Consider the following 13171-nt stretch of genomic DNA (forward strand, 5'->3'; position numbering starts at 1 on the left):
TTTTGGTTGTTGTACTTTTCACACCTAATATAATATTCTATATATGGGGAGATGGAATCCCGGAGGTATTAAGAGTTGTTATATCAGATTTAATAATCTCTGTATGTTTTATATGCAGGATGAGATGGAATTTGGGTATATTCATGCTCCACATAAAAGTTTTCCAGTCGTGTTGGATTCGCCGAGAGACAGAGGACTGAAAGACTTTCCCATACGGCAATTGCTGGTAAGTTTACCAACATTGAAGCCAATCCATTACATCACAACTAGAAACTGGTGACATCACTGAGAATGCAGCCTATCCATTCACTAGAGAGGGGTGACATCACTGAGAATGGAGCCTATCCAATCACTAGAGAGCGGTGACATCACTGAGAATGCAGCCTATCCAATCACTAGAGAGCGGTGACATCATGAGAATGGAGCCTATCCAATCACTAGAGAGCGGTGACATCACTGAGAATGGAGCCTATCCAATCACTAGAGAGCGGTGACATCACTGAGAATGCAGCCTATCCAATCACTAGAGAGCGGTGACATCACTGAGAATGCAGCCTATCCAATCACTAGAGAGCGGTGACATCACTGAGAATGCAGCCTATCCCTTCACTAGAGAGCGGTGACATCACTGAGAATGCAGCCTATCCAATCACTAGAGAGCGGTGACATCACTGAGAATGCAGCCTATCCAATCACTAGAGAGCGGTGACATCACTGAGAATGCAGCCTATCCCTTCACTAGAGAGCGGTGACATCACTGAGAATGCAGCCTATCCAATCACTAGAGAGCGGTGACATCACTGAGAATGCAGCCTATCCAATCACTAGAGAGCGGTGACATCACTGAGAATGCAGCCTATCCAATCACTAGAGAGCGGTGACATCACTGAGAATGGAGCCTATCCAATCACTAGAGAGCGGTGACATCACTGAGAATGGAGCCTATCCAATCACTAGAGAGCGGTGACATCACTGAGAATGCAGCCTATCCAATCACTAGAGAGCGGTGACATCACTGAGAATGCAGCCTATCCCTTCACTAGAGAGCGGTGACATCACTGAGAATGCAGCCTATCCCTTCACTAGAGAGCGGTGACATCACTGAGAATGCAGCCTATCCCTTCACTAGAGAGCGGTGACATCACTGAGAATGCAGCCTATCCCTTCACTAGAGAGCGGTGACATCACTGAGAATGCAGCCTATCCAATCACTAGAGGGCGGTGACATCACTGAGAATGCAGCCTATCCAATCACTAGAGAGCGGTGACATCACTGAGAATGCAGCCTATCCCTTCACTAGAGAGCGGTGACATCACTGAGAATGCAGCCTATCCAATCACTAGAGAGCGATGACATCACTGAGAATGCAGCCTATCCAATCACTAGAGAGCGGTGACATCACTGAGAATGCAGCCTATCCAATCACTAGAGAGCGGTGACATCACTGAGAATGCAGCCTATCCAATCACTAGAGAGCGGTGACATCACTGAGAATGCAGCCTATCCAATCACTAGAGAGCGGTGACATCACTGAGAATGGAGCCTATCCAATCACTAGAGAGCGGTGACATCACTGAGAATGGAGCCTATCCAATCACTAGAGAGCGGTGACATCACTGAGAATGCAGCCTATCCAATCACTAGAGAGCGGTGACATCACTGAGAATGCAGCCTATCCCTTCACTAGAGAGCGGTGACATCACTGAGAATGCAGCCTATCCCTTCACTAGAGAGCGGTGACATCACTGAGAATGCAGCCTATCCCTTCACTAGAGAGCGGTGACATCACTGAGAATGCAGCCTATCCCTTCACTAGAGAGCGGTGACATCACTGAGAATGCAGCCTATCCAATCACTAGAGGGCGGTGACATCACTGAGAATGCAGCCTATCCAATCACTAGAGAGCGGTGACATCACTGAGAATGCAGCCTATCCCTTCACTAGAGAGCGGTGACATCACTGAGAATGCAGCCTATCCAATCACTAGAGAGCGATGACATCACTGAGAATGCAGCCTATCCAATCACTAGAGAGCGGTGACATCACTGAGAATGCAGCCTATCCAATCACTAGAGAGCGGTGACATCACTGAGAATGCAGCCTATCCAATCACTAGAGAGCGGTGACATCACTGAGAATGCAGCCTATCCAATCACTAGAGAGCGGTGACATCGCTGAGAATGCAGCCTATCCAATCACTAGAGAGCGGTGACATCACTGAGAATGCAGCCTATCCAATCACTAGAGTCTCATTCTGTGTGAGAAGGCTCTGATGCTGGCAGCACTCGGTGTTCTCGGCTCGGACTCATCACTATGTAGCTGGGTGGATGGAGTTTCCATCTCCGTTGTCACGGTATCCCTCATCGCTCTCTGGAATGGCGCCGCGTTCTGTTATTGTTACGGCGCGGTGTCACTTTGCCGTGGATCCTGCGCCTGGCCGGCACGTCTCGGGGGTCACCGGTACTGTATATCTGTCAGACGATCTCTGTGACGGTCAGCTGTGCTGAGTGAGCGAGGTGTAAATTGAATTAAGACTCGCTGATCCGAGCGTTTTAAATAGAAGCCGAGTGTGAAGTCAGCCGATAAAAAAAACCCCATAAAACTCGCAATGCCGATCTCCGCGGGATAATTTGACAGAAGGCAGCTTCTTTCTAAAAAATGCAGGCACACTATGAGTTAAGTCCAAGGAGGTGCATGACATTGTCTTTAGCGGCATCTCCCTCCCCAGTCTTAGCTCTGCTGTACAGGAGCTGCAAGAAGCTGATAAGTCAGATTCAGGAATTAAAAAAGACATTAAAAGCTGAATTCGGCCACTTTGTAAAAAGTGAAGGAACACTATGAGTAAAGTCCAAGGAGGTGCATGAGATCTCTTGAACTTATCTCTATGATTAATATCGGACAGGTTTATTGCTATGAGAGGCACACAGAACAGCTATGCCTGCCCCTCCCCTCTGCTGCCCATTCAGAGAAGCCTTTGTAGTTTGTTTATAAGTTCACATAATACAAAGGCTTCTGTGATTGGGATGGGGCGGGGCAGGCATAGCAGCTGCACCTACTCCCAATGCCAAAGGCAAAGCATCAGCATCAGGCTCCCAGGAAATACAGTGATGGCCGTCTTCTGGGAATGCAATACAACTTGCTGTATTTCCAGGAGCCCAATGCTGGTGCTTCACCTACAGCATTGGGTAGTTGGTGCAGCTGCCATGCCTGTCCCTCCCCGTCCTCCTTCCCAGTCACAGAAGCCTTTGTATTTTGTGAACTCATTCATAAAATACAAAGGCTTCTGTGAATGAACTCAATCACAAAATACAAAGGCTTCTGTGAATGAACTCATTCACAAAATACAAAGGCTTCTGTGAATGAACTCATTCACAAAATACAAAGGCTTCTGTTAATGAACTCATTCACAAAATACAAAGGCTTCTGTTAATGAACTCATTCACAAAATACAAAGGCTTCTCTGAATGGACAACAGAGGGGACATAATGGAATAGCTCCTCTCTGTGCCTCTCTCTTCTCTCAGTCCATGTATGATTCAGCAGAGCCATGAAACCTGTCAGATATAAATAATACAGGTAACATCGGGAGAGGTCATGCACCTCCTTGGACTTAACGCATAGTATTCCTGCACTCTATACAAAGTGGTGGAATTCAGCTTTAAATGTCGTCTTTTTTTTTATTTAAACAAGTAGTGTAAGTATCTGAATCTGAGCTTCTTGCAGCTCCTGTAGAGCAGAGCTAAGACTAGAGGAGGGAAAGGCAGCACAAGGAGCCAATCAGTTGTGATGCCCTGCTTATGTGCTAATAAAAAGAATGCTGATAGGAGGAGAGAGCAGGGTGACGGAGAGATGGCTTCTCAGTCTACTGGGGGAAAGAAGCAAAGACCTGTAGGTTTTGATTAACTGCAGCAGAGAAAAATATGGTCTCCTCCCTCTGGCTTAGGGGCGCCGTGATTGGTCACAGTGATCACATGGTACAGAGCCAATCGCAGAGATCATATTGGTACAAAATGTGACCTGTGCATGACAGCACTGTGCTAAGCGGCAGAGCTGGGAAAATCTGGATACAGCGATCATTACCAAAGAAGGCAATCCTAATTTAAAATAAAAAATAAATAAAAAATCCTGATCACCTCCCCAGAGCAGTACTGTGTCACTATGGTAAAACTGGTCACAGTATGTAAAAAGGTAAAAAAAAAAAAAAAAAAAAAGTTAAAAAAATTGAAATAAAAATAACTTATACCTATAAAAAAAAACAGTAAAAAAAGGGAAAATAAATAAAATGTTAAAAGAATTAATAAAAACAAATTACTACTTTTTTTTTTTTTTTTTTTGTTATTTTTTTTTATTTTTTTTTACATGGTAACCAATCAGTGTCCCTGATCACCACCATGCCAGTCATGTGATGACACTGTACTGCTCTGGTCACAGTATGTAACAAAAAAAAAAAAAAAACAGTAAAAAAAGGGAAAATAAATAAATAAAATGTTAAAAGAATTATAAAAACAAATTACTACTTTTTTTTATTTTTTTTTACATAGAAACCAATCAGTGTCCCTGATCACCACCTGATCAGTCATGTGGTGACACTGTACTGCTCTGGTCATAGTATGGGGGAATAAAATGTTAAAATAATTGAATTAAAAATTATTACATACTGGTGGCAATATGTAAAAAAAAAAAGAAATAATAATAAAATGTTATTTCTTTGATCATGGTGTGTACATTATTATTTTTTTTTTTTAATAAAATCCTGATCACCTCCCCAGAGTAGTACAGTATTGTTATGGTAATGTATTGCTCTGCTGATTTGTTAAAAAAAAAAATAATAATAATATATTATTTATATATAGAGATAGAGATAGAGATAGAGATAGAGATAGAGATAGAGATAGAGATAGAGATAGAGATAGAGATAGAGATAGAGATATAGATGGAGAGATAGATAGAGATATAGATGGAGAGATAGATAGAGATATAGATATAGATGGAGAGATAGATAGAGATATAGATATAGATGGAGAGATAGATAGAGATATAGATATAGATGGAGAGATAGATAGAGATATAGATAGATAGATATAGATAGATAGATATAGATAGATAGATATAGATAGATAGATATAGATAGATAGCTATGGATATATATATATAGAGAGAGAGAGAGAGATTATTATTATTTTTTTAACACACTATCAGCAGAGCAATACATTACCATATATATATTTATTATGGTAATTTTTTTTTTTTTTTTAATTAACAAAATGTATTATTTTCTTTACATGCTGTCACCAGTTATATCATGACACTGTATTGCACTAATGGCCATATGTAAGTAAAAAAAAAAAAAAATTATTTTAATAATTTCTTAATTTTACAAAAAAAAATTGGCATGCCTCTTAGGGCTGATTTTGGGGGGTATTTGTACTGTCCTGGCATTTTTTGGGCCTCAAGAAGGTTTTTTTTTTTGTTTTTTTTTTAGATATATATCCCATAGTTTGTGGACTACAGACTAAATATTATACCGTGATTTTAACCAAAAAAAGTAGCAGAATAAATTTTGGCCTAAATTTATAAAAAAAAAGATTCTTTATTTGAAACCTTTTATAACCAAAACATAGAAAAATATGTTGTATTTTAAATCGTTTTTTTTTTATTTATTTTTTTTAAATATATTTTTTATGGTTATTAGCAGAAAGAAACAAAACCCAGTGCTGATTTAAATACCACCAATAGCTCTATCTGTCTCAAAAAAAATAAATAAAAAAAGATAACATTTTCATATGGTTACAATGTTACATGACATGAAAGCTGAAAATTGGCCGCGGCGGGAAAGGTGGGGGGGGAGGGGGAGTTCCCGGTTTGAATCGGTTACATTTCTCCGAGTGGTGGTGCGTCCCCTTTAAGTGGCGGGTTCCGCCATGTGTGCGAAGACGTCTTTTTCACGTCTCTGCCATTTGTCGCGCCGGTCGTAATGTGCCGACTTCAGTAGCTGTGAATTTTCTGGGCAGGTTTCCCGGGCATTTTGCGGATTGTCTTGCGATTTAGTAGAGGACGCCAGTCGATTAATCACAATCTGTTATAGAAAGTCAGCTCGGGGTGCGCGGCCAAGAGGCAACACATTTCCGGCACGCCAACTACAGCGGAGCTTAGCAGCTGCCACGCCGGTCGCAGTAATCAGCGCATGATGGATCTTTCTGCTCCTATTCCCAGGCCGTGCCTCGTTTTTACCGCCTCATGTCCCCGTCCAGAGTTGGGGGGGGAGGGGGGGTTCGCAGTACCGGGGTAAAAGTGCAGAAAATCAGAGATTCTCTCTCCCGATGTCACCGCCCTGGACGGTGGGGATGAATTGCATAAATCTCTTAAGGGAGGTTCATGTAAACGTTATCTATAGTCCATTTATATTGTCTTTTATACATACAGTGCCTGGAAAAAGTATTCATACCCCTTAACATTCCCCACATGTTGTCAGGTTACAACAAAAACCATAAATGTATTTTATTGGGATTTTATGTGATGGACCAACACAAAGTGTCACATAATTGTGAAGTGGAAGGAAAATGATAAATGATACAAATAAATATGTGAAAAGTGTGGGGGGAGGGGCATTTGTATGGCGCCCCCCAGAGTCAATACTTTGTAGAACCCCCTTTCTCTACAAGTCTTTTTGGGGGTGTCTCTACCAGCTTTGCCCATCTAGAGAGGACATTTCTGCCCATTCTTCTTCTTTGTAGAATATCTCAAGCTCTGTCAGATTGGATGGAGATTGTCTGTGATCAGCAATTTTCAAGTCTGGCCACAGATTCTCAATGGGATTTAGGTCTGGACTGTGACTGGGCCATTCTAACACATGAATATGCTTTGATGTAAACCATTCCATTGTAGCTCTGGCTGGATGTTTCGGGTCGTTGTCCTGCTGGAAGGGGAACCTCCGCCCCGGTCTCAAGTCTTCTGCCGACTCTAATCAGGTTTTCTTCTAAGATTGTCCTGTATTTGTCTCCATCCATCTTCCCATCAACTCTGACCAGCTTCCCTGTCCCTGCTGAAGAAAACCATCCCCCCCACATGATGCTGCCACCACCATGTCTCACGGTGGGGATGGTGTGTTCGGGGGATGGGCAGTGTTAGTTTCCCCCACACATAGCGTTTTACTTTTAGGCCATAAAGTAGAATTTTGGTCTCCTCTGACCAGATCACCTTCTTCCACATGTTTGCTGCCCCCTCCCCCACATGGCTTCTCACAAACTACAAACAGGACTTCTTATGACTTTCTTTCTCCAATGTCTTTCTTCTTGTCACTCTTCCATAAAGTGCCTGATCACGGCCATGCCAGTGTAGAGGGGGCTCATTGTGCCTGATCACGGCCATGCCAGTGTAGAGGGGGCTCATTGTGCCCCCCCCACTCCCCACAACCAAAATGTATAGAATGCAGCATTTATTTGTATCTATAATGAACGCTTTTCCTTACCTTTTTGAATGATGTGTGAAAGGGTTAAAACCCTGTGAGATTTTTTTTATTTCTGGAACAAGTAGAAATGAGGCGCTAGATTCAAATTGTCGGTAGATCGGTCGGATCGCAGTGAAGCCCAATGGCTCTGGTAAGGCTGCTCTAAACACAAAAAAGGGGGTGCCCCCTTAACAGGCGAACCCGGATTCACAGCTTCAGATGTTGAAAATCTAATAATAACGAAGAGTCTGAGAGTCCAAAATTTTTTTTTTTTTTTTTTTTTTTTTTTTTTTTACTATTGATCACTGTTAACAACAAGAGAACCGTGAACCTTCCAACGCGTTTTGGAAGCTCACAGACCTCCCCCTTCAGGGCTACAAAATTACATAGAGAAATTAATGGCTGCATTGGTTCAGTTTATAGTGGAACGGGTCAACTCAAATACAATATAAAGATTAAAAATGAGAAAAGGACAACATAAAGGGAAACATTGGAAGAACTGTAACAAATAATGGTGAGGATAGAAGGAATCTTATGTAACTTGGGCTGAAAAAAGACACAAGTCCATCCATTTCAACCAACAGAAAAATGTCATATAGTATATTATGTAATATAGTTGGGATTAATATTCATTACCAATACATATTTTTTTTTTTTTTTTACTTTTATGGATACGTTTGGTTTTTATTTTTTTTAATATTATATTATATATTATTTATTTATTTTTTAATTTAATTTATTTATTTTTTGTTCCTCTGGTCTTAAAATTATGTATATTATTTACTATCAGTAGATCTAACAATGACCTTCACATGACATCAATAAGAATCCTGATCCCCCCGCTGTCTTCTTTTTTTTTTTTTTTTTTTCAGGGACCAGATTTCGGCTATGTGACAAAAGTGGCGGATGCTGACGAGGTGACCAGCCTGGACTCCTTCGGGAATCTGGAAGTGAGCCCGCCGGTGACCGTCCGTGGCAAGAATTATCCACTGGGGCGAATTCTGATTGGAAGCAGCTTTCCCACGTAAGCATTTCACCGATTTTTTTTTTTTTTTTTTTTAATTTTGGTTCTCACGTGTGCAATTTGTGGTGGTCCACCATGTGTTCTCCTGAAGCCAAAGACCAAAATGTATCTATTTTAGCAGGAACTAGCTAAATTTTGGTCCATCGATGGGCAGGCTGGTCGATCAGTACTGCCAGCCTGTCGGAGGGGGTGTTATCATTGCTGTCAGCTGAGTTTATTATATTCTGCTGGTGGGGGGAGGGCTCCCAGCCGGCAGAACACAATAGTGCTGCAGGGGAGGGATTCCCCCACCAATATGGACTGTGTTGATGGGGGAACCATGCAATGTTCTTTCTTACAACCCATGGTGGTGGTTTACATCAGTGGTTCTCAACCCGGGTCCTTAAGTACCCCCAACTTGGACCCGGGTCCTTAAGTACCCCCAACTTGAACCCGGGTCCTTAAGTACCCCCAACTTGAACCCGGGTCCTTAAGTACCCCCAACTTGAACCCGGGTCCTTAAGTACCCCCAACTTGAACCCGGGTCCTTAAGTACCCCCAACTTGGACCCGGGTCCTTAAGTACCCCCAACTTGGACCCGGGTCCTTAAGTACCCCCAACTTGAACCCGGGTCCTTAAGTACCCCCAACTTGAACCCGGGTCCTTAAGTACCCCCAACTTGAACCCGGGTCCTTAAGTACCCCCAACTTGAACCCGGGTCCTTAAGTACCCCCAACTTGGACCCGGGTCCTTAAGTACCCCCAACTTGGACCCGGGTCCTTAAGTACCCCCAACTTGAACCCGGGTCCTTAAGTACCCCCAACTTGAACCCGGGTCCTTAAGTACCCCCAACAGACCATGTTTTCAGGTTTTCCTTTATCTTGCACTGGTGCTTTAAATCCGAGTCCCATGGCTTTGTATTTTCAGACCGATATTTTATCTCAGAGAAATTCCCAAAACGCGGCCTGTTGGGGGTACTTGAGGACTGGGTTGAGGACCACTGGTGGTGTAGAGAGTGCAGATTGGCTTTGTTCTAGACGGGTGCAATTCGTTGCATTCCGAATTCGTTTTTTTTTTTTTTTTTTTTTGTGCATAGAGGAGGAAACAGAAGTACATCCATAGTGCAACGCTGTATTTAAACTTTTTATTCGATAAACAAGAAATTACTCACAATGTTGTTAAAAACAGTTCGCGTGTGTGTCGGGTTCGCCGGCGCTGCTGCCTGTTTACCAGTGTGGGCGTGGCCAAGGACATGCACCTTCACACTGGTAAACAGGCAGCAGCGCCGGGCGAAGCCGACACACACGCGCGAACTGTAATTTCTTGTTTATCGAATAAAAAGTTTAAATACAGCGTTGCACTATGGATGTACTTCTGTTTCCTCCTCTATGCACTTAACAATGGACTACATGCGGAAGTAAAAGGGCGAACATTCCCCCAGTACAGCAGGAGCAGAGCCTAAAGAAAGCAGCACAGTGGCTTATACTGTGGTCGCTCGGCTAACACTTCTGAGGGGTTTTTTTTCTCTGGTGAGCGCAATTATATTCCTTTAACACTGAGTGGCGCACCGGAGAGGAATGTTCCTAACCTTCCTGCACTAGTCACTTTATCTTATCCTTTGCTTCAAAGACTACATGCGTTTTTTTTCAGCAACTGAGAGATGCGATTTTGAAAAAAAATTCTTTGGATATTGAAGGACTTTTTCTTGCTATTTATCAGATCACTTTGTATTGTCACTTTTGGAATTTGCAGTTATAGAATACTGCCTTTAGATCACTAAATATTTTTATTTTTATTTTTCGGTACATTTTATATTTATTTATATTTTTATTTATATTTATTTTTATTTATTTTTATTTTTATTTATATTTATTTTTATTTTTATTTATATTTATTTTTATTTATATTTATATTTATTTTTATTTATATTTATTTTTATTTATTTTTATTTATTTTTTATACATTTGTAGTTCATACTTTTTGGCCGTTCATTTTTTGGGTATTTCACAACATATATATATATATTATCACGGAGTTGCAAGAAGTACGCATATAGATATTTGGCAAATACCACCGTACGGCGGACACAAGAAGATCACACATTTTATTTTGGTTTATACTATTTATTATATATATATTTTTTGGTTAATATACACATTTTTGGTTGTCACCAAATACATAAAGGCTAGCTAATACACTGAATAGATCACATAATAAAATAAACACATTTACTTTTGCACTTAGGTGTATGTTATGAAGGGTTCCAGCGCCAAAGCTTAATTTTATATTCTATATCTCTGGCCTACTTCTTTATCTAAAGAAGTAGTATCTAAGCATAGGCAGCTTTAACCCTTTGAGCTTTAGTTTACCTACTTTTTATTTTATAACTTTTCTTTCATCCATCTTTTCAGTTAGTAATCTTTACAGAATTTATCCATAGCGCAATCTTAACGATTTTATCTATTAAATTATAGATATTGGAATTTCCTTTCCAATTTGGCTGTTGGTGAACGTAACGAATACGAATGTATCCGAAGTTACGAATTGTCAGAAATAACGAATGCCGTATCGAAACGAATGGAACGCAACAAATTAAAAATAATAATAAATAATAAAAACGTTTTATTATTAATCCGTTCCATTTGTTTACATGCGGAATTCGTTATTTCCGAAAATTTTGTAACTTCGGGGAATAAATTCGTAATTCGTTACGTTCACTAACAAACAAATTTGAAAGGAAATTCCAATACCTATCATTTTAATAGTTATTATTAGTTGTTATTTCGAATTTTCAAATTTACAAATGATTGAATTGCGATCATAACGATTGACCCCAAAAAACGTAAAAAATAAATAAAATAAAAAAACGCAAAGAAAAGCAGTAATTTTTTGGCGCGTTCCTGTGCTTTTTCCACAGCCCATTATTTTCAGTGGGCTGTCATAGGTGCGGGAACATGCAAAAAGTACCGCAGGTGCAATTTTTATTTATTTTTTTAATTTTATTTTTTGATCAGACAGGAGATGGAGAGATACAAAGTAACATTGTTTATAAATATTGGTCAGAAGGGAGATGGAGAGCTACAAAGTAACATTAGACAAGCAGAGAGAGATACAAAGTAACGTTTATAAACATTGATCGGACAGGAGAGAGAGAGAGATAAAGTAACATTGTTTATAAACATTGATCAGAAGGGAAACGGCAAGCTACAAAGTAACATTGTTTATAAACATTGATCAGAAGGGAGACGGAGAGCTACAAAGTAACATTGTTTATAAACATTGATCAGACAGGAGATATAGAGCGATGCAAAGTAACATTGTTTATAAACTTTGATCAAAGCAACCTGATAAGTAAAAATTTTAATTCTAATAAAATGTTTGTTTTAAACCTCTTAATATCTAATAGTTTTCCTCTAATCAATCTGGATGAACTCCTTCCTCCTCCTCCTCCTCCTCCTCCTCCTCCTCCCTGATTATCTCCTTATTCCCTGATTTTTGATCCTTCTATTTTTCTAACCATTCAATTAGATTTTTCTTTTTTTATTTGCTTTCTTCATCAATCTTTACAGTGTCGCATTAAAATAAAGCGCAGAGTCAAAAAATTAAATCTTTATATTAGGGCTGTTACTGATCAAAAATTTTGTGTTCGATTAATCAATATTTTTTTTAATCGATTAATCGACTAATTTCGATTAATTATAACGCACATACAGACAGATCCAACTACTTTTAGCTGATCTCCTTGCATTGCAACTCTGCATTAGTCAGTGGTAAATGTGGTATACACTATATATAATCACCTGACACTACTTAGTTTTCACAATCCATGACTTAACTTCACAGTTCACACAAACGTTTTAAATTCAAACTGTAGCACTGACGTAAGTAATTTTTTTTTTTTTTTTTCCACAGTAGCGTGGCAATCCCTCCACCTCCGGTCTAACCAATCACTCTCACCTTATGGCATGGACCCCTGTGCAAACAGGTGGTCATGCATGCGGGTATCAAAAGGGTTAACACGGACCATAAACTTCTCTCACAATCTCGGGTCACGGGTAGAAAGAAAAGATCAAAGTGCTGACCGCTTAAGTATAAGATTACATTTTTGTGTTCAAACACAAACTACTCACATAAAGATGATAAAAAACGCAGCATGTAAAGCCGACAATCGTGTTAGTTCCGTAGGGCAGCAGCGGGGGGGGCGCCATGCGTAGCTCCTCCCCCGTACACATTACGTTCAATCAGAAACTTCAATGTCACCGGACTCCTCCCCCTTTCCCTTCGTTAGCAGACGGAGGCACTTGGGGAAGGGGGAGGAGTCCGGTGATGTCACCGGATCTCCGGCGGAACTCCCTGAAGACCCAGGAAGTCGGCGGAGAGGTGAGTACCAGTCAAAAGAATTTTGATCGATCAAAAAAAATTTGATCGATCAAAAAAATTAACGATTAATCGAGGAATTAATCTTTAATTTTCACAGCCCTACTTTATTTTATTATTTATTTGTAAGGAAACTTTATAATTATAAATTATAATATATATATATATTTTTTCTATCACGCGGCACGGTTCTATGGTTCCATTTGTTTTGGTGGCCACAGCCCGCCTTTGCCAGATACACGGGAGATGGGTGTTTCCCGCACAGCGAGCGATAAACCGGCGCCCTTAGGCCGGGTTCACACCGCTGCAATGCGGGAACGCCGCGAATCCGCGGCGTTTTCCC

At 40.6% G+C, this 13171-nt stretch overlaps 1 protein-coding gene across 1 annotated transcript in view; it reads left to right on the top strand.

Annotated features, from left to right (window-relative positions):
• PADI2 (peptidyl arginine deiminase 2) overlaps positions 1-13171 on the top strand; it is a 77617-nt gene that overhangs the window by 41341 nt on the left and 23105 nt on the right. Inside the window, exons 10-11 of the mRNA XM_077456349.1 lie at positions 119-226; positions 8321-8472. Coding sequence (XP_077312475.1) covers positions 119-226; positions 8321-8472 — 260 coding nt within the window. The remainder of the gene's footprint in view (positions 1-118; positions 227-8320; positions 8473-13171) is intronic.

This window comes from Lithobates pipiens, unplaced genomic scaffold (genome assembly GCF_037356315.1).
Source record: "Lithobates pipiens isolate NorthernLeopardFrog02 unplaced genomic scaffold, aLitPip1_a1.2 Scaffold_27, whole genome shotgun sequence".
NCBI classification, from domain to species: domain Eukaryota; kingdom Metazoa; phylum Chordata; class Amphibia; order Anura; family Ranidae; genus Lithobates; species Lithobates pipiens.